Source organism: Dendrobates tinctorius, unplaced genomic scaffold (genome assembly GCF_039654945.1).
Source record: "Dendrobates tinctorius isolate UK_male_01 unplaced genomic scaffold, ASM3965494v1 ptg000045l, whole genome shotgun sequence".
In the NCBI taxonomy this organism is placed as follows: Eukaryota; Metazoa; Chordata; class Amphibia; order Anura; family Dendrobatidae; genus Dendrobates; species Dendrobates tinctorius.
In genome coordinates, this window is record NW_027361713.1 from 323619 (window position 1) to 342500 (window position 18882).

The window sequence follows — 18882 nt, forward strand, 5'->3', positions numbered from 1 at the left end:
GCTCAAGCTAAAGGTTTTAAATGGCCCTCACAGTCCCCTGATCTGAACATCATTGAAAATCTGTGGCTAGACCTCAAAATAGCAGTGCATGCAAGACGACCCTGGAATCTCACAGAACTGGAAGAATTTTCCAAGGAAGAATGTATGAAAATACCTCAAACAAGAATTGAAAGACTCTTGGCTGGCTACAAAAAATGTTTTTACAAGCTGTGATACTTGCAAAAGGGGGTGCTACTAACCATACAGGGTGTCCAAACTTTTGCATTGGCCCATTTTCCTTTTTGTAATTTTTAATATAAATCTATCACCTGCTAGGGCATTTATAACGTAGTAATGGGCTATACAGGTGATATAAATGTTAAACCTGTATGCCTCATATTAGCGGTCTTGTTGTTGAGAAAACATTTAATTTCTTTTTGCTAATGATTTCTTCTGGGCTGGTCGTATGGTGCCTGGAATAAATGCCTGCCTCCTGTCTTCATTATAATATCACCTCTCTCTCATGTGTCAGTGTCTTGTGACAAGCAGTTTTGGTGACTGAATCCCGCCGTGCCTGTGCCTTGCACTCTCTCCAAAATCCATACCTTTTTTTTCTCCCATGTGTGGGCAGTGTATTCAGGGATCTTCTGTGCAGGCACCGGAGAGTATCTGCGACTTCCGCTCCAGTGATGCGACGAAAAGGTGCTCTCCTCACTTCCTCTCTGCATAGTCATTGCTAGGAACAATGTGTATATATACCCACACATGGTGCCTAGGGATGACTATGCAGGGCGGGAGCCCCGGAGCCTGCGCAGAAGATCCCTGAACACACTACCTATAGAAGGGAGTTAAAGGTATTGATTGTGGAGGGGTGCAGAGCGCAGGATACAGGTGCCACAACTGCACATCACTGGGCAGTGTGACATGCATGGGAGAGAGGGGATATTATATTGCAAACAGTAGGCAGGGATTTTCTCCAGGCATCGTACGCCCCGGAGCCTGGAAGAAACTTTTACAACAAGACCGCTAATATCTCGCTGTTATTAGTGGCAGCAGATGTCGGATGATGGGAGCGGTTGTCCCATCAGCTGACACCAGTGACTGAAGGTAAACTTTATACCTCCGATCACAGCTGAGCGCTCACGCTGTCAAAAGACAGCGTGAGAACCGCGGCTTGACAGCGCGACAAACACCCGGTGTTCGGGTAGCCGAACCTTGAACCGTAACACGGACTTCCTAGTGAAGTCTGTGCCCAAACTGTAGGTGTTCGGTACAGACGCTGAACTTTCCTGTTTGTGTTCGCCCATCTCTACTCCTAAGTGATATATTTATGGGTATAAGATTACTAAACAACTTGCATACTTAAAATAATTGAAATCTTTACTAATATTATGGTAATACAAGCTCTCATACAAAAAGAGCACAGGTACTCTAGGACCGCTTCAAGGACATAGGAATCCTAAAAGTCAATATCTCGATTCCCTGCCCTCTTCTGTGAATAGGCTCTTTGCATAAATAATTTCTCTAGGAGCATTGCATGGCCTATAGGTCTGCACAAATAGAAATGTTAACACTTAAGGGCCTGTCACACTAAGCTATATCGATAGCAATATCGCTATAACGTCACTGGCTTTTGTGACGTTATAGTGATATTGCTAGCGATATCGCTATGTCTGATACTTGCCTCCGACCGGCTCCCCCGCTGATTATCGCTGATCGCACGAGAACGTCCTGGGCCATTTCTCGTCATCAGCTTCCTGCTGGGCTTCCTGTTGGGCTTCCTGTGGCGCCGACGAGCGACGCGTGGACGTGAGCGGGAGAACATCAGGATCGCCTCGTCTGACAGGTAAGTAGCGACCCCCGACCCCTGCTATGTCGCTGGTGAGATCTGCCTGTGTGACAGCTCACTAGCGACCACTTGGCGATGCACCAGCGATCCTGACCGCGTCATATCGCTGGTTGGGATCGCTGGTGCATTGCTAAGTGTGACAGTACCTTTAGAAAAACTGTCAAATCCTCTCGCCTAACCACCCAGACCGTTCTCCTGCTTTGCACGGGTGAGGGAAAAACCCAGAAAGATATGCCTGCAAATGGAATTTTTAGTTTGGGTTCTTGGAGTTATGTAGCAAGGCCCTCCTAGAGCGTTGATATTGACTTTTAAGATTGCAACTTCCAATGAATGGCACTAGAGTTGCTGTTCTCCCTGGTCTGGGAAAGTGCTATTTACATAATAATATGTTAATGAAAAATGTAATATTTAAAAGTCTCCTTTTTTACCGTAACTTTGTTCTTGTGTTTTCAAGCTGGATTCTTAGGAGTGTATATTTAGACTGCTCTGCATCATTACCCTGTGATGACCCCTTGGTAAAGACAATAACAAGAAGCACTAAATAAGAAGTCCCACATCTCTGTACCTTTATGGCAGAATAACAGGAAAAAAAAACACAATACTCGGAAGATGGAGTGGAAATTAAATAAAAGCAAAATATGGTCACTTTTGATAGTTTCTCTTTAAAACTTACCTTGCTTTTATGATAGATAATCATTGCAGGAGATCAAGCCTGAGTCAAGGAACTTTGATGATTGCAAGAAATCTCTACTTTTTTCCAATACATTGGTGATAATTGTGTTAGTATATTATTGCTAGTGTTTTTATGGTACTTTCCACTCATTAACAAAACATATCCTAAATCTCTCTCTTGCTTTAAGAACCCTCAATGCATGCTGGGACCCTCAAATGGGATGTCATCAGGGGGCCAGAGGCTGACACTTCATTTCATGATGGGGACAGAGGCTGCCGAAGTGAACGCAGCGCCTGTTCCCCGATGACATCCTGTTTGAGTATCTCAGCATGCACTGGGTATTCTCGAATGAAGCCTTAGTAAAAGTAAATAAATTGGTTAAATTAGAGAGGGAGGGTAGGGCCTTTTTCATTAAACCATATTAGAAAAGCTATTATATTAGTTAAATAAATAGAGAGACATTTAGGATGAAAATCCATATTGGTTGCGGACCACCCCTATAATTATTACATTATTTAATCTGACAACTTTCTCCTCCTTGTAGGTATGTCGCTAGTCGTTGATGGGGATGAATTAAGGCTGAAATCACAAAACATTCTACAAATGGTTTTGTCAAAGCTGTATCCATCCAATAGCACATTGGCACACTGCGGTACCACAAAAGTATTTCTGACGCACTTTATGGTAAGAAAATAACATTCTTCTCTTGTGTGCAAATAAATAAATAGATTTTCAATTGTGCTTTGAAAGACCGGTGTATTACCGAAATCCTGCTTAATATTTACCAGGTAGATGTACTTGAAAAACAAAGAGCAGGAGCACTTTCTGAACGGGCATTAACTATTCAGTGTTGTTGGAGACGATACAGACATAGAAAGCTGACCAGACAAACAAGGGCTGCTATAACTATCCAAGCAGGTGAGTAATGGAGTGGTTGGGTGGCATCTGTTCAGCTGTCAGTTACACAATATTATTAACATGTCTTTATGTTATTCTTCTGCATCCGCACAGTGATCAGAAGCTGGCTTACAAGAAAGCACATTGAAAAAATCAAGAAGGCTGCTTCTGTCATCAAGAGAACATGGATCAAGTGGAAGGTAAGGATTTTCAAAGGTTGGCTAGGAGTAAGGAATGTGTACAAAATACAGAACCCACAACACAACTGCCTGTCCTCCTGCGGTGCTCTAGCTACTGAACCCACCAGATCTGCAGTGGTCAAATTCTGTCCATCATTCAAACATAAGAAGAATGAGAATGGCGCGGCGGGGTGGCTCAAAGAATTGATCAATTGTTTGCTAAACGTCTGATTTTTGAAGTACAGTTAGAAATTAGTACGTGCATATGCACTTTATGTATTGCGTTCTGACCATAGGCAGCGCTGGCTTCTCCCCTTTTTTATTTATCATTCAATAATAGTTACCAGTAAGAGATTGAAAGTAATTCTATAAGCAAAAACTCCTCACATTTTGTATCGCGATGTCTAAAAATGTTCATTTTTTATAAATAAAATTTTTTATCTCACACAATGAACTCTGATTCCTGCAAAACGTCTACCTCGAAATGCTGCCAATAAAAATTATAGCGTACCCCGAAAAAACCACAAGACCTCACACAGCTCAACTAACAGAAAAATAACGCTGTGTTTCTCAGAATATAGCAGCACAATCCAACTTTATTTTGCTCCACAGAATAAAGTTAAAGCATATTTGCAAATTGCATACATTTTTAATTTGATCTCTCAGACCCGGTGAAGCTTGTGTACTTAAGCCCCCGTTACACACTGCGATATCGCTAGCAATATTGCTGTAAAGTCACCGATTTTGTGACGTAGCAGCGATATTGCTAGTGATATCGCTGCATGTGATACTTACCTCCGACCGGCTCCCCCGCTGGTTATCGCTGATCGCGCAAGAAGCTGCTGGATCATTTCTCGTCGGTCACTTCCTGCGGCGCTTCCTGCTGTGACGACGAGCGACGCGTGGAGCCGGGCGGGAGGACGCAGGATCGCCTGGTGTGATAGGTAAGTAGCGATCCCCGACCCCAGCGATGTCGCTAGTGAGATCTGCCTGAGTGGCAGCTCACTAGCGACCACCTAGCGATGCACCAGCGATCCTGACCGCGTCATATCGCTGGTCAGGATCGCTGGTCCATCGCTAGGTGTAACGGTATCCTTACTCTGGAAATCCATAGCAGAATGGCTGCATAATCCCTTCTAAATTGCCTGATAGTTAAAATGATCATTTTATGATTCCATTTTATGCAGCCATTCTGACATGGATTTTCAGAGTAAGTACACCATTCTCATGAGTTCTCATATGTATCATCTGCCTACCAATCTGCTGTAACATGTCATTATTACCACCCAGTGAACACTGTATGAATGAACCCTGAGCATCAAAGATGGAATTGTGTTATCGCTCTCCATTTATCCCACAAATAATTGTCTGCCAGTTTCTCAGTATATTACATGGTAAATTAATGGTGTCTTTCAAAGCTATATAACCTATCTCTCAGACAGGAGCCCTCATCTGACTGTAGCAGCAGAAAAAAAAAAAAGTTGTGGTTTTTGGAAGATGTAGGAAGACAACAAAATGGAAATGAGCTGCAGCAGGAGACCCCTGTTTTCTGTCAGTAGAATCTAAAAAATTGCTCTGATGATGCAAAAATAATTTTTGGTTTTTTTCTTCACAGAAACGGATGGAAGTACTATCTGCACATGAGCTCGATGACATTTTAGATATTATGGAAAGTACAACATTGTCAGTGGAACAGAAAGCCAATGGCTCGTCAGATAAAAACAATGCACTAAGCAAACCGCTGGAGTATTGTTTTGTTGCGCAATCTTGGATTTTTGGTTTTGCATTGTTTAGGGCGCCACCGGTCAGAAACATGGGTGTGGCTGATGGGTTTAATAGGCATCTTCGGTTATTGGCATGTCTACATATACTTAATAGAAGGAATGGATACAGTGTGAAAGCCAATCAATCAGAGCGTGGCATCACATCAATCCGAGCACTTCCTCAGGTATACATTTCCTTCATTTATTACATTATGTGTACTAAAATAGTAATATCTGATTTTCATGCTGTACACCAGTAGTTCACCTATTAATGACTTTATATTGGTTATTTTGTAAAAATGGCACCTTTCAAGGGGTGGGATCCATACAATAAGATAAACAGCAAGTCAGTACTTCAAGCTGACATGTTTTAAACAAAAAAAATATGCAAGTGATCTGAGCAAATTTGCAAGGGACAAATTATAATGGTTAGACAACTGGATGGCAACATCTCCAAAATGGCAGGGTCTATAGGGGGTGTTGAAAGTATACAGTGGTTAATACTAAACCAAAGGTGGCCTATTGAAGAACAACTGGTAAACATACGACAATATCATGAGTGCCTTAAGCTGTTTGATGCTTGAGCATAGTTCTATATAACAGCTTTTATGCCATTAAGGCTGGTTTCACACTTGCGTTTTTTTGCACTGCGTTTTTGCGCATAAATGCGCATGCGTTTTTTTCCCTATACTTAACATGGGTGCGCATTGTCATGCGTTTGTACGCGTTTGTATGCGCATACGTTTTTCTCCTTCGCCTCATTGGGGGACACAGATACTGTGGGTGTATGCTTCTGCTGCTAGGAAGCTGACACTAAGTGAAAAAAAGAGGTTAGCTCCTCCTCCGCCGTATACACCTTCGCCCCTATTGCGAACGGAACTCAGTTTTTTGCTTAGTGTCCATGGAGGCACACACGTCTGGTTTTGCTCCAGACTTTCTTTTTTTTTCCCATGAAGATGAGACAGGGGCGACGGACCCTATTGAAAGGGTCCAATCTCCCCAAACGATCAACGGGCGAGCACGTGTTGAGTATCATCTCCACGTATCCTCTCCCGCACCGTGGGACATATCTGGACCGTTTTCCCCAGACCTTTTTATTTTATTTTTACCGTCTATGAAGATGAGACAGGGGCAACGGATCCTATTGAAAGGGTCCAATTTCCCCAAACCAACAACGGGCGAGCACGTGCGAGTGTCCCTCCACGTATCCTCTCCCGCGACGTGGGACACAATGCCGGACTTAGCCCTAACCACCCCTAGGTATTGAAACCATGGGCTGTACAGAGGCACAAGACTAGTCCGTGCGGCCCCCACTGCTCCACCAATGCTTAGACTGTGGTGCTGCAAGGTTATGGCAGTTGTCATGGCCATACTGCATTCTCGAGGCATAGTCGTCTTGCCTTATCTGGACGACCTCTTGGTCAAAGGCCCTTCAATGTGGGCATGCGAGGAAAATGTCAACATCACGCTAGATACTCTTGCCCGCTTAGGGTGGTTGGTCAATGCGAAGAAGTCATCCCTTGTACCAGCTCAAAAGATCTCCTTTCTAGGAATGATTCTCGACACTCGCCGAGGGTTGGTAATTCTCCCTCAGGAAAAGGTGCTATCGCTCCGGCAGGGAGTTCGGACACTTCGGCAACCAGTCCCTCATACCATCCGATCCGGGATGAGGAGTCTAGGGAAAATGGTGGCAGCAATGGAAGCGGTACCGTTTGCCCAGTTCCATCTTCACCCCCTGCAGCACGCCCTTGCTTTATCGTTTATCATATGGGAGCATTCTATTAATGTTATTTGTATCATTCTATATAGTGGGACATTGGGCACACCATTAGGTGCCAAATACTTTGATCGCTAATATTTCAGGCAAAATTAACTTAAATTAGATTAAAGTATTCTTGCAAAATCTGTTCTCCTGAAGCTAAATGGCTCTCCTAACTTCTCAGCCCTGAGGTGTGGCCTAATAGTAATTTCTGACAATATATGGGGCAGCACCACGTTCGGGAGAAATTGCACAATAAATTGTGGGGTCTAGTTTTACCTATTAACCCTTGTGTACCTGAAAAATTTGCAGCAAATACAAAAATGACATTTTTACCACTGAAATGTCATATTTCCACTTCTCAATTTTATAAAATTCTGTGAGGCACCTATGGGTTCAAAATACTCACTACACCTCTAGATGAATTCCTTGATGGGTCTAGTTTCCAAAATGGGGTCAATTGTGGGGGGATTTTGCAGCTTTCACATGTCAAGGGCTCTTCAAATGCAACATAGCAGTCACAATCTGACTGAGGCAAATAGCGCTTTCCAGGTCACCACCTGACAGCACGCTGGAGGACGTCCTTCTTATCCACAGTGGGACAGGAAACCACAAGAGCTTAAAAGGACCCTCCCCCTACCTCCCTTCAGTGTTTTTCCTGTCCCACTGCAGATAGGAAAAGCAAGAGAAGATCCGACCGTTCCGGGCAGATCGGGGGGCCCAGCCTTTCCCTTCCTACCTCAAGAATTCTGCTGCAGACACCCGGCAGAGGGTCCCTCAGGACACCCAGTGCAGCGCTGCTCCTGGGAGATGGGGTCGCTTCCTCCTGTCGGGGGCTCTCGACCCCGGACGCCGCCGCCGATGTCCCTGAGCTGGGCCGCCTCTGTGGAGTCCACTGGCCCCACAAGCGGGTCCCGAGCATAGATTACCGCAGGGCATCCCCCGCAGCCGGACGCGGCACATCGCTCCCAGCACAGAGGAGCGGGAGAGCGGCAGCGTTTCGGGCGGCCACATCACTTCCGGTGCGTCATCACATGGGGCGCGTCACTTCCGGCCGCGTCATCGCAGGGCGTCTCATCTGCGACCTTTATAGGACCGGATCAGGACGGAGAGCGAAGTCTTCTCCAGCCGGAGCAGATCGGGCAACGCGGCGTGCAAACAGGACAGTGCGACAGCCCACAGCAGTCCTCCCTACCCGATATGGAGGATCAAGCGAAGACTGAGATGGGGCCAGAGAGCCAGGGTTACGTGAGTAACCTCAAAAGAGGTCACTGCAGGGCCCCAGAAAGGCAGAACGGCAAGACGCGTTTCGGCTAAACCTTTATCATTGCCATTATGGCAATGATAAAGGTTTAGCCGAAACGCGTCTTGCCGTGCGCTTTACAGCAGTAATTTTTCCCATCTCTGCCTATATTCATAATATGCTGCTATGGATAAATATTTTTAATCTACGTTTGAAATAAAGAAAAATATTTTTTACGTACTTCAAACTTGGCTCGCTGGATTCATCTCCTTTTCGCATCTATTGTTGGCAAGAGCTCCTGTCATTTATCCGTTGCTGAGAGCCTATACACTATAGCAGCTTATGGTTTGAACCAACTGGGTAAGCTGGCATTTTTTCCTTTTTTTTTGTCCGAATCAGAGGTGGAAGAGGAAGAGATCAGAGAGCACTCAGAAAAGGGAAAGAAATATCTCTTTTCGTCCAGGGATACGGACGAGCTATTGGGAGCAGTACAGCAGACTATGCAGATCGAGGAGCCCCCGGCAACTCTCTCAGTACAGGACGAGATGTTTGGGGGGCTGCGCTCCCAGACTTCGATGGTCTTCCCAGTAAACACCCATATACGGGCGATGATATTAGACGAATGGGAGGAAGCGGAGAAAAAAACTGATTATTCCCAGAGACTTCAAACTTCGCCTGCCGTTTGACCCAGAGGAGGTCAAGGTCTGGGAGGAGATCCCCAAGATAGACATCCCAGTAGCGAAAGTATCAAAAAAAGATGGCGATTCCCTTCAAGGACTCCTCAAACTTAAAGGAGCCCTTGGATCGGAAGGCGGACGGGCTCTTAAAAAGGGCCTGGGAGAGTTCAGCAGCAGTCATAAGGACTAATATAGCTGCAACATCAGTAGCGCGCTCCATGCATCTATGGATAGATGATTTAGAGGAGCACCTGTCAGATAGAACTCCGAGAGAAACCATCCTAAAATCCCTCCCCTTACTAAAGTTAGCTACAGGGTTTTTAGCTGACGCCTCGGCAGAGTCCGTCAGATTCACGGCCAGAAGCCAATCCTTGTCCAACACAGCCAGAAGGGCCATCTGGCTTAAGAGTTGGTCAGGTGACATGCAGTCAAAGAATAAGCTGTGCTCAATTCCCTTCTCGGGGGGGAAGAGTCTTTGGGCCCGTTCTCGCTGATATTTTAGAGAAAGCTTCAGACGAGAAGAAGGGGTTCCCTGAAGAGAAATGGAAAAGGTATTAGCCCTTTCGTAGACCCCGTTACAACCAGAAAACGGACTACAGAGGGAAGGGGAAATCGGGTCGATGGAGCTACCCCAAAGGGGGTGAGGGCAGAAGTAGAAATAGGGATACCATCTTCTCCAGCTCAGGGTCAAGCTCCCGAAGGAAATGATGCCACCAGAGTAGGGGGGCGATTGCTCAGGTTCCTGAAGGAATGGCAGGAGGTTACCACCAGCCCCTGGTGCTACAGGTCATCTCGCAGGGATACAGGATAAAGTTCGACTCCCTCCCCCCGAACAGATTTCTAGTAACCAGCTTTCAACTCAGTTCATCTTCCCCCATGTGGTTGGATATCCAGGACCTCCTGGAGACGTCTGCAATCATTCCAGTACCTGCCCGAGAAGAGGGGAGAGGACACTACTCGAGCCTCTTCTCGATAAAAAAAAATCTGGGGAATCCAGAACGATAATAAATCTAAAACCCCTAAATAGATGGGTAACATACAAACGTTTCAAGATGGAATCAATAAGATCCACAATTCCTCTTCTGGGAAAAGCGGTGGTAATGTGCACTCTAGATTTAGAGTGCATATTACCACATCTCCATCTATCCAGACCATCAAAAATATCTCAGATTTGCGGTAGAAAGGGATGGCAGAATATACCACTATCAGTTTTGCTGCCTCCCCTTTGGCCTAGCATCAGCCCCAAGAGTCTTCACAAAATTAATGGTGGAGGTAGTAGCCTACCTAAGAAGTTGAAACATTACGGTAGTCTCTTACCTAGATGACTTCTTAATCATAGCGGATTCAGTAGCCCAGCTCAGAGTCGACTGTCAGTCTTCAGTCTCCACACTGCAGAAGATGGGTTGGATCATAAATTGGTCAAAATCAGATCTGATACCCAAGCCCAGAATAAAATTTTTGGGTGTCATGCTAGACTCAGAAAGAAGAATGTCTTATCTACCAGAGGAAAAGCAAGCCAGCATGCCGAAGAGGATTCGTCAGTTCTCAAAGAACCGGGTATCAATCAGGAACGCGATGAGGATCCTGGGCCTGATGACCTCTTGCATTCCCTGCGCCAGATGGAGCCAATTCCTCTCTCGAGATTTATAACGGGCAGTCCTAGCATCCTGGGACAGGAGGCAGAACTCACTAGACAAGAAAATTCAGTTATCTACCCAAGTCAGGAAGTCTCTGCTTTGGTGGACCATTCCGAGAAATTTACAAGCCAGTGTCTCGTGGATCCAGGCCCCACAAGTCGTAGTGACAACGGACGCGAGTCAACAAGGTTGGGGCGGACACGTCAAGGGAAGACACTACCAGGGATGATGGAGTCCGGAGGACAGCAACGAGTCCTCCAACTTCAGAGAACTGCATGCGGTCTGGAAGGTACTACTCGCCACCCGGTCCCTGGTAAGAAACAGACAATACCACGACAGTAGCATTTCTCCGTCACCAGGGCGGACCAAGACATCCAGCGCTACAACGCCTAGCAGAACAAATCTTCAGATAGGCAAAGAGAGAGGTCCTTTCAATCTCAGCAGTATATCTGGAGGGTACCAGAAACCAGGTCGCAGACTTCCTCAGCAGGAGAAGGATAGCCGCAACGGAATGGGAACTCAGCGACGAAGTGTTCAACAGCCTATGCGACCGGTGGGAAAAACCGGAGATAGACCTATTGGCGGTCAAACAGAACGCAAAGGTCAAGACCTTCTACTCTCTGAACCCTCTGGGAAATCCGATTGACGCTCTGTCACAATCTTGGAGCAGAGGCCTGTTATACGCCTTCCCGCCTCTTGCTCTCATTCCACGAACTCTCAGGAAAATTTATGAAGACAGAGCCAGAGTCATACTAGTGGTGCCCTTCTGGCCAAGAAGAAGTTGGTTCCCCCTGCTCAGGAATATATCACAGGAGGAACACATTCTCCTGCCAAGAAGGGAAGACCTCCTCCACCAAGGTCCGGTCTTGCACCAAAGGCCAGAAGCACTCCAGTTATCAGCCTGGATCCTGAGCGGCAGGTCCTAAGAGCGAAGGGTCTATCGGACGAGGTTATATCTACCTTACAAGCAAGTAGAAAACCAGTGACCGCAGCAATATATAACAAATTCTGGAAAAGATTCTGCAGCTTTTGTGGAGAGGCGACAGTCGAGACTGACCAACCTGACATCCCAAGGATCCTTGACTTCTTACAGGCAGGGTTCAGAAAGGGCCTTAGACCCAGCACTCTGAGATTGCAGGTTGCAGCTTTAAGTGTGTTCTACGATACAACCCTTTCGTCGCACCCTTGGATAGCCCGTTTCTCCAGGGCTGTGCAGAGACTTAAACCCTTAATAAGGAAGAACGTCCCTCCTTGGGACCTTAACTTAGTCCTGAACGCACTATGTAGACACCCATACCAGCTAGGGGCAGAGATAGAGATCGGTAATTTCTCACTCAAAACGGCTTTCCTGGTAGCAATCACGTCAGCAAAGAGACTAGGGGAACTTCAGGCCCTATCTATCCAAGATCCTTACTTATAGGTGTTTGACGACCGGTTAGTCCTAAGCCTCGACCCAGCCTTTCTCCCCAAGGTTATCTCAGACTCAAATATGAATCAGGATGTAGTGCTCCCTTCATTCTGTCAGTTTCCCAAAAATAAGAAGGAAAGTGCTTACCATAACCTGGATGTCAGGAAGACAGTACTCAGATATCTGGACGCAACCAGGCCTTGGAGACAGGATAATAATCTCTTTGTCCAATACAGATGTCCGAATAAAGGGAAGAAGGCATCAAAATCCACAATAGCAAGGTGGATTAGATCCATAATTAGCCTAGTCTATAGGGCACAGGGTCAGAGTCCCCCAGGGAGCCTTAGAGCCCACTCAACGAGAGCCATGGCTGCGTCATGGGCGCAGAAGGGAGGAGCCTCAGCGGAACAGATCTGCAAAGCAGTATCTTGGGCCAGTCTCAGTACCTTCTCCAAGCACTATAAATTAGGCGTGGCATCCACACAATTGGCATTTGGGAGAAAAGTGCTCCATGCAGTAGTCCCACCCTAGGACCAATATCCTTTGGTACTACTCCAGCGTGCTGTCAGGTGGTGACCTGGAAAACGTTAATTAGACCTACCGGTAATTGTGTTTCCAGGAATCCATCCTGACAGCACTGTTAGTTCCCTCCCTATGATATTTTCCATACGACTGTGATGTAACATGTGTATGAGGAATGTTGGTTTAAATAAAAAGTCTATTTTTTTGCATCCATCCAGATGTGTTACTTTGAGAAATCACTGAAGGGTGGTAGGGGGAGGGTCCGTTTAAGCTCTTGTGGTTTCCTGTCCCACTGTGGATAAGAAGGACGTCCTCCAGCGTGCTGTCAGGATGGATTCCTGGAAACAATTACCGGTAGGTCTAATTACCGTTTTTTCCTCTCCTACCTCTGCTACTATATGTGCCCATGCAGATGTTTTTGACCTTATATGGGGGTATGGTCGCTTTTGGGACAAATTATGGAGCCTATTTTCTCCTGTTATTAATTGTGAAAATTACAAATTTGGGGCGAATACAACATTTTCGTGGAAATGAAAATGTTCAATATGACGACCTAATGTTAACAAATCCTGTGTAGTACCTGTGGGTTCAAAATACGCACTATAGCCCTGGATAAAATCCTTGAGACACACCAGGGGCTTTACAAACGCTTACTCAGTAGAAAATGAATAAAAAATTTAAGGGTCCATTTTCTCCTGTTACCCTTGGGAAAATAGCAAATTTGGAGCGAAAATAACATTTTTATGAAAAAAACTTAAATGTTCATTTTTTCCTTCCATATTGCTTTAGTTTCTGTGAAACACCGGAAGGGTTAATAAACTTATTGAATGTGGGTTTTGAGGGGTGCAGTTTTTAGAATGGTATCACTTTTGGGTATTTTCTGTCATATAGACCCACCAAAGTAACTTCAAATGTGATGTGGTCCCTAAAAAATGGTTTTGTATATATTTAACCTTTTGTAACTTACTAACCCAAAAAAAGTTGAAAAAAAATTATACAGATTCAAAGTAGACATGTGAGAAATGTTATTTATTAACAATTTTATGTAATATAACTTTCTGATTTAAAAATTAAATTTTGAAAATTGCGAAGTTATCACATTTTTTGCTAAATTTCCAATATTTTCACAAATTATCACGTCATATCAAATAAATTTTACCACTATCATGAAGTACAATGTGTCACGAAAAAACTCTCAGAATCAGTGGGATCCATTAAAGCGATCCAAAGTTATTAGCTTATAAAGTGACAGTGGTCAGATTTAAAAAATTTGCCCTGATTATTACGGTCAAAATTGGTTTGGTTAAAGAAAATTACTGTTCAAACTAAAAACCGCCACTTTGTGGTTCACAACAAGGCCAATCATTTATAGTCCCAACCTCGTGTTTTTCCTCTCCCTCCCTTTATTTGATTGACAGCTCTGACTGCGTAGCGCCAGAAAGGAACAAGATAGATGAAAAAAAAAAAAAAAGGTGGGAAGGAGTATTCAAATGCCCTGCCATGAAGCATTGAGCTCCTGTATTTGGTTTGGACAGTCATTCTGTTCTGACAGAGACCCTTTTATCTCCGCTACTATTTTACTAAATTTTGGTGAAAGGTCCTCTTTAATAGCTGCAATTGGAGCTCGCTCTACCCGCTTTATGTGACAAGCAAAAACCGGCTGTGTAACATATCTTTCCAGTATGCTGTGGGCTTAGTTAGCGAGCTCTCTCCATACGTCCCCTGTGACCATATGGCACATCTTATATTGTCGCAGCATTTTGATATGGTGTACTCTGCTCACCAGCATGACCGAATGAAAATCATTGAAACACATACAGCCCGGCAGAAAATGTTAACGGTACGGCTATGTTCACATGTTGTTTTTTTTTGTGAAATGGAAAACGGCTGCATTTAATTATATCTGCAGCATGTCACTTCTTTCAGCGTTTTTGCAACTTTTTTTTACCATAGAAAACAATGGAGTAAAAAAAACGCTGCAAGAATTACAACCAGGCTTTTTTGCTGCATTCTTAACCCCTTCCTGACATTGGGCGCAATAGTACGCCAATGTCAGACTCCCCCTGTTTGATGTGGGCTGCGGCGCCGAGCCTGCACCTTTCCTGGCACATGACAGCTGACATATACAGCTGACATGGGCCTGCAACAGCCGCAGGTGGAATCGCAATCCACCCGCAACTGTTAACTAGTTAAATGCCACTATCAATCTCTGACAGCGGCATTTAACTTGCGCTTCCGGCAAGCGCATTGGAAATCCCGCCCATCAGCGACCCCGTCATGTGATCACCGATGGGTTGATATGCCAACCAGAGGTCTCCAGCAGACCTTTATGGTTGTCATAGCCAGATTGCTATAAATGCCGCCCGGTGGTCGGCGCTCATAGCAAGTGAGCATTTCTGCTACATACAGGTGATCTGATCATCGCCTGTATGTCGCAGAGCTGATCGGATTATGGCAGCTTCTAGTCTGCTATGGAGACTATTGAAGCATGCCAAAAGTAAAAAGAAAAATGTTTTTAAAAAATTAAAATAAAAGTTCAAATCACTCCCCATTCAAAATAAAGCAATTACCGTAAAAAAATCAAATATACTGTATATTTGGTATCGCCGTGTTCAGAAACGCCCGATCTATCAATATAAAAAAAAAATTAACCCGATTGTTAACCGTTGTAATGAGAATGTCAAAATGCCAGAATTACGTTTTTTTGGTCACCGCAACATTGCATTAAAATACAATAACAGGCAATCAAAAGATCGTATCTGCATCAAAATGGTATCATTAAAAATGTCAGCTTGGCGCACAAAAAGTAAGCCATCACCCAACCCGAGATCACGAAAAATGGCGCAATTAAAAAAAAAAAAAAAAAAGTTTGGATTTTTTTTTCACTTATGAAATATTAATTCCAGCTTACCCAGTAGCTCTATGCTCATCCACCTGGGGCTCAGACACCGGCCTTGCCCTGGCCTCACATCAAGGATAATAGAATGTCATGAGTAAGGCTACTTTCACACTAGCGTCGTGTGACGTACGTCGCAATGCGCCGTTTTGGAGAAAAAACGCATCCTGCAAAGTTGCCTGCAGGATGTGTTTTTTCTCCATAGATTTGCATTAGCGACGCATTGCGATGTATGGCCACACGTCGCATCCATCGTGCAACGGATGCGTCGTGTTTTGGCGGCCGCGACGCACAGAAAAAGTTACATGTAACTTTTTTTGAGCGTCGTGTCCGCCATTTTCAACCGCACATGCGCTGCCGAAACTCCGCCCCTTCCTCCCTGGACATTACAATGGGGCAGCGGATGCGTTGAAAAACTGCATCCGCTGCCCCCGTTGTCCAAATCTTTCACAACGTGCGTCGGTACGTCGGCCCGACGCATTGCGACGGGCCCGTACCGACTCAAGTGTGAAAGTAGCCTAAGACTGCTTAGTGCAGTCGAAACGCGTTGGCCGGGTCATGTCGACCATGTACATTTTTCTTTTGTATGCACTATAATTTCTTTTGAAAAAAAGAAAAGGAAAATCCAGTCCTGTTGAGCCAGGCTCCAATTTTTTCTATTAATTTTTTTTCACCACTTAGACCCAAAACATGTCTAGGTTCTTTTTTTATTTATGAACTCGTAATGACCTGGTGAATCATAATGGCAGGTCATTTTTAGCATTTAGTGAACATGGTTAAAAAAAAAAAAAGAACTGTGGGATTGTACTTTTTTACAATTTCACCGCACAATGGTGTCGTTAAAAAGAGCAACTTGTTCTGCAAAAAACAAGTCCTCACATGGCCATGTTGACTGAAACATTAAAAAGCTCTGGGAAGAAGAGGAGCACAAAAACGAAAATGCAAAAACAAAACATGACCTCTGGTCGTTAAGGGGTTAATAAAAAAAAGTAACTTTATTAAACATGTACTGTAGACATAATCTATTATTGTGGATCACTTTTTTGTGCCTTTTAATATTCATTTATTAATTTATTTTTGCTTTTGTTCTAAGGGATCTGTAAAGTTTCACTACAAGAGGTCTCCACTTCAGTTTGCCAGCGTATGTCCAGAGGCTTTCATCTGTGGATTTAATGACATATTGTTGGAAAAAGTAAAATAACGAAGATTGGAAGAAACTAAACTGTTGCTACATAGCCTGTACTTTTAAAGGATTTTAAAGTCTGTTCTTTTCAACTTTTGAGTGATCACTTTCTCATTGCTTTCGCTACCTTTCCATGCACACAGATGTGCTCTACACAGAGCTTAGTTTCTTAGGCCGGAGTCACACTAAACGTTTGTAAAATTGGTCCGAGTCTCCCTGTTGAGAGTCGCACGAGTGTAAAGCAAGTACAATCTGATTTTTCATACCTAGCATCCTATTTACATCGGATTGCAATGCAATTTTATCATGAGCTTTTACATACAGCAATTCTGTCATTTACTCATAGTTTTCAAAGGAAATATTTCTCAAAACACACATATATGTCTGTATACATGTATATACGGTATATGTGTGTGTGTGTATATATGTATGTGTATATAGATAGATATAGAATAAAAGCCAGCAATTCATGTGCTGCGTACAGTATAATCACAGAGTGACAGGTTAGAATAGATATACACACATAGAATACATATATACTGCTCTGGCAAAAATTAAGAGACCACTGCAAAATTTTCATTTTGTTTGATTTTTCGCTTTATAGGTATATTTTTGAGTAAAATGTAAATTGCTCTTTTCTCTTCGCCATGACAGCACCCACCGAGAGAGGGGATCTGCCCCTAGGAACAGGAAACCTACATAGAGATAAAAGGGGCGGTCCCCCTCGCTCCCTCAGTTGGTTTCCTGTTCCTAGAAGGAACCCATAGAGAGAAAGAAGCTCGCAAGAGGATACCTGGCCTGGTTGCCGTCTGTACAGCGTCCACATGAGCTGCAGGGGCCCCAGAGCTGGAAGCAGCGTCGGGGGAGATCTGATATTCAACTCCCCGCTCAGCTGGTAATGCAGCGTGAGGCCTGGTAATGATGTGCTTGGCTCACGCACGGTGCATAGAGCGGCAGGAGCCGGCACCTATGGAGACACCCCTTGGGGGACGCAGCATTACGGACCAGAGCGTCCTGGCTCAGGGTAAGAGCGCGACTCAGCGTCAAGGCTACAGGCACCCCCAGGTATGATGCGGAATGCGGTAAGATGCTGAACGCTGTTTCCATACCTGACTCCTGGCGGATGGTCAGTGGTATGGTCCGACAGGGTAGACCGGGAGAGGCCGACCTGGCGCATATGAGAGGTGCAGCACAGCGCAGAAGGCCAGCAGCCGGGGGCTTGGCATGGTTGATGCAGCACATGGCTGAGTAGAACTGGCTCCGGTCCGACAGCATAGACTGAGAGAAGCCGACCTGGCGCGTCTGAGAGGCGCAGCATGGCGCAGAAGGCCAGCAGCCGTGGGCTTGGCATGGTGATGCAGCATATGGCTGGAGTGGAACTGGTTCCGGTCCGACAGCGTAGACCGGGGGAGGCCGACCTGGCGCGTATGAGAGGCGCAGAAGGTCAGCAGTCAGGGGCTTGGCATGGTGATGCAGCAGATGGATGGAGTGGAACTGGCTCCGATCCGAAAGCGTAGACCAGGAGAGGCCGTCCTGGCACGTATGAGAGGTGCAGAGGGCCAGCAGCCGGGTGCTTGGCATGGTGAGCCTGAGTCCCAGAGGGACGATGAGAGCCAAGGCAGATTGACTCCACCCTCGGCTGATAATGACTGCGTGAGGCAGGGGCCGAGTGGGGCCATCCTCGCTCACGGATGCAGCACGATATGGCTGGAATGTAACTGGTGCGCGTTTGCGCAGAGGGTCTGCAGTTGAAGGCCTTGTATGGCCACGGATAAAAGTGGTAGACGGGAGAGCGAACCACGTCTCAGAACGCCTCGTATGGCGGTGCAAGGTACACCCACATGAAGTGGTGGAGGTCTTACCATAGAGCAGCAGAAAGAGTGGACGCTCTAGACAGAATGGTTCCACGGAAAGAGGTAGTACACTGTGAAGCAGACCACATCTTTGCCTGAGTTTCCACAGCCAGTACCATGTGTTAATCATCAAGGAGATGCGGGGCTGCTCTCTTTAGGTGGCTACTGAGCAGATGAAGGCTGGGCAATTACCAGAGTAGTAGACCAGCTGAAGATCCCTAGTCTGGTTGATGTGTGAAAAAAAAAAAAAAAGTGCACTATCCTCACCCTGCTCCCTGGAGGGGAAGCTCAGTATAGCTAGACCCTCGGCTTGCAATTGATGGCTACAGCACCCGGCAGGGGTCAGTGAAGCAGTGTGCAGGAG

The 18882-nt window shown here is 45.3% G+C and overlaps 1 protein-coding gene across 2 annotated transcripts in view; it reads left to right on the forward strand.

Annotated features, from left to right (window-relative positions):
* MYO19 (myosin XIX) overlaps positions 1-18773 on the forward strand; it is a 338653-nt gene extending 319880 nt beyond the window's left edge. For both annotated transcript variants that reach the window (XM_073575566.1, XM_073575565.1), the window contains 5 exons: positions 3046-3185; positions 3290-3419; positions 3513-3598; positions 5193-5525; positions 16576-18773. In XM_073575566.1, the coding sequence (XP_073431667.1) occupies positions 3046-3185; positions 3290-3419; positions 3513-3598; positions 5193-5525; positions 16576-16683 (797 nt within the window). In that variant the 3' untranslated portion in view covers positions 16684-18773. The remainder of the gene's footprint in view (positions 1-3045; positions 3186-3289; positions 3420-3512; positions 3599-5192; positions 5526-16575) is intronic.
* Positions 18774-18882: the final 109 nt, after the last annotated feature.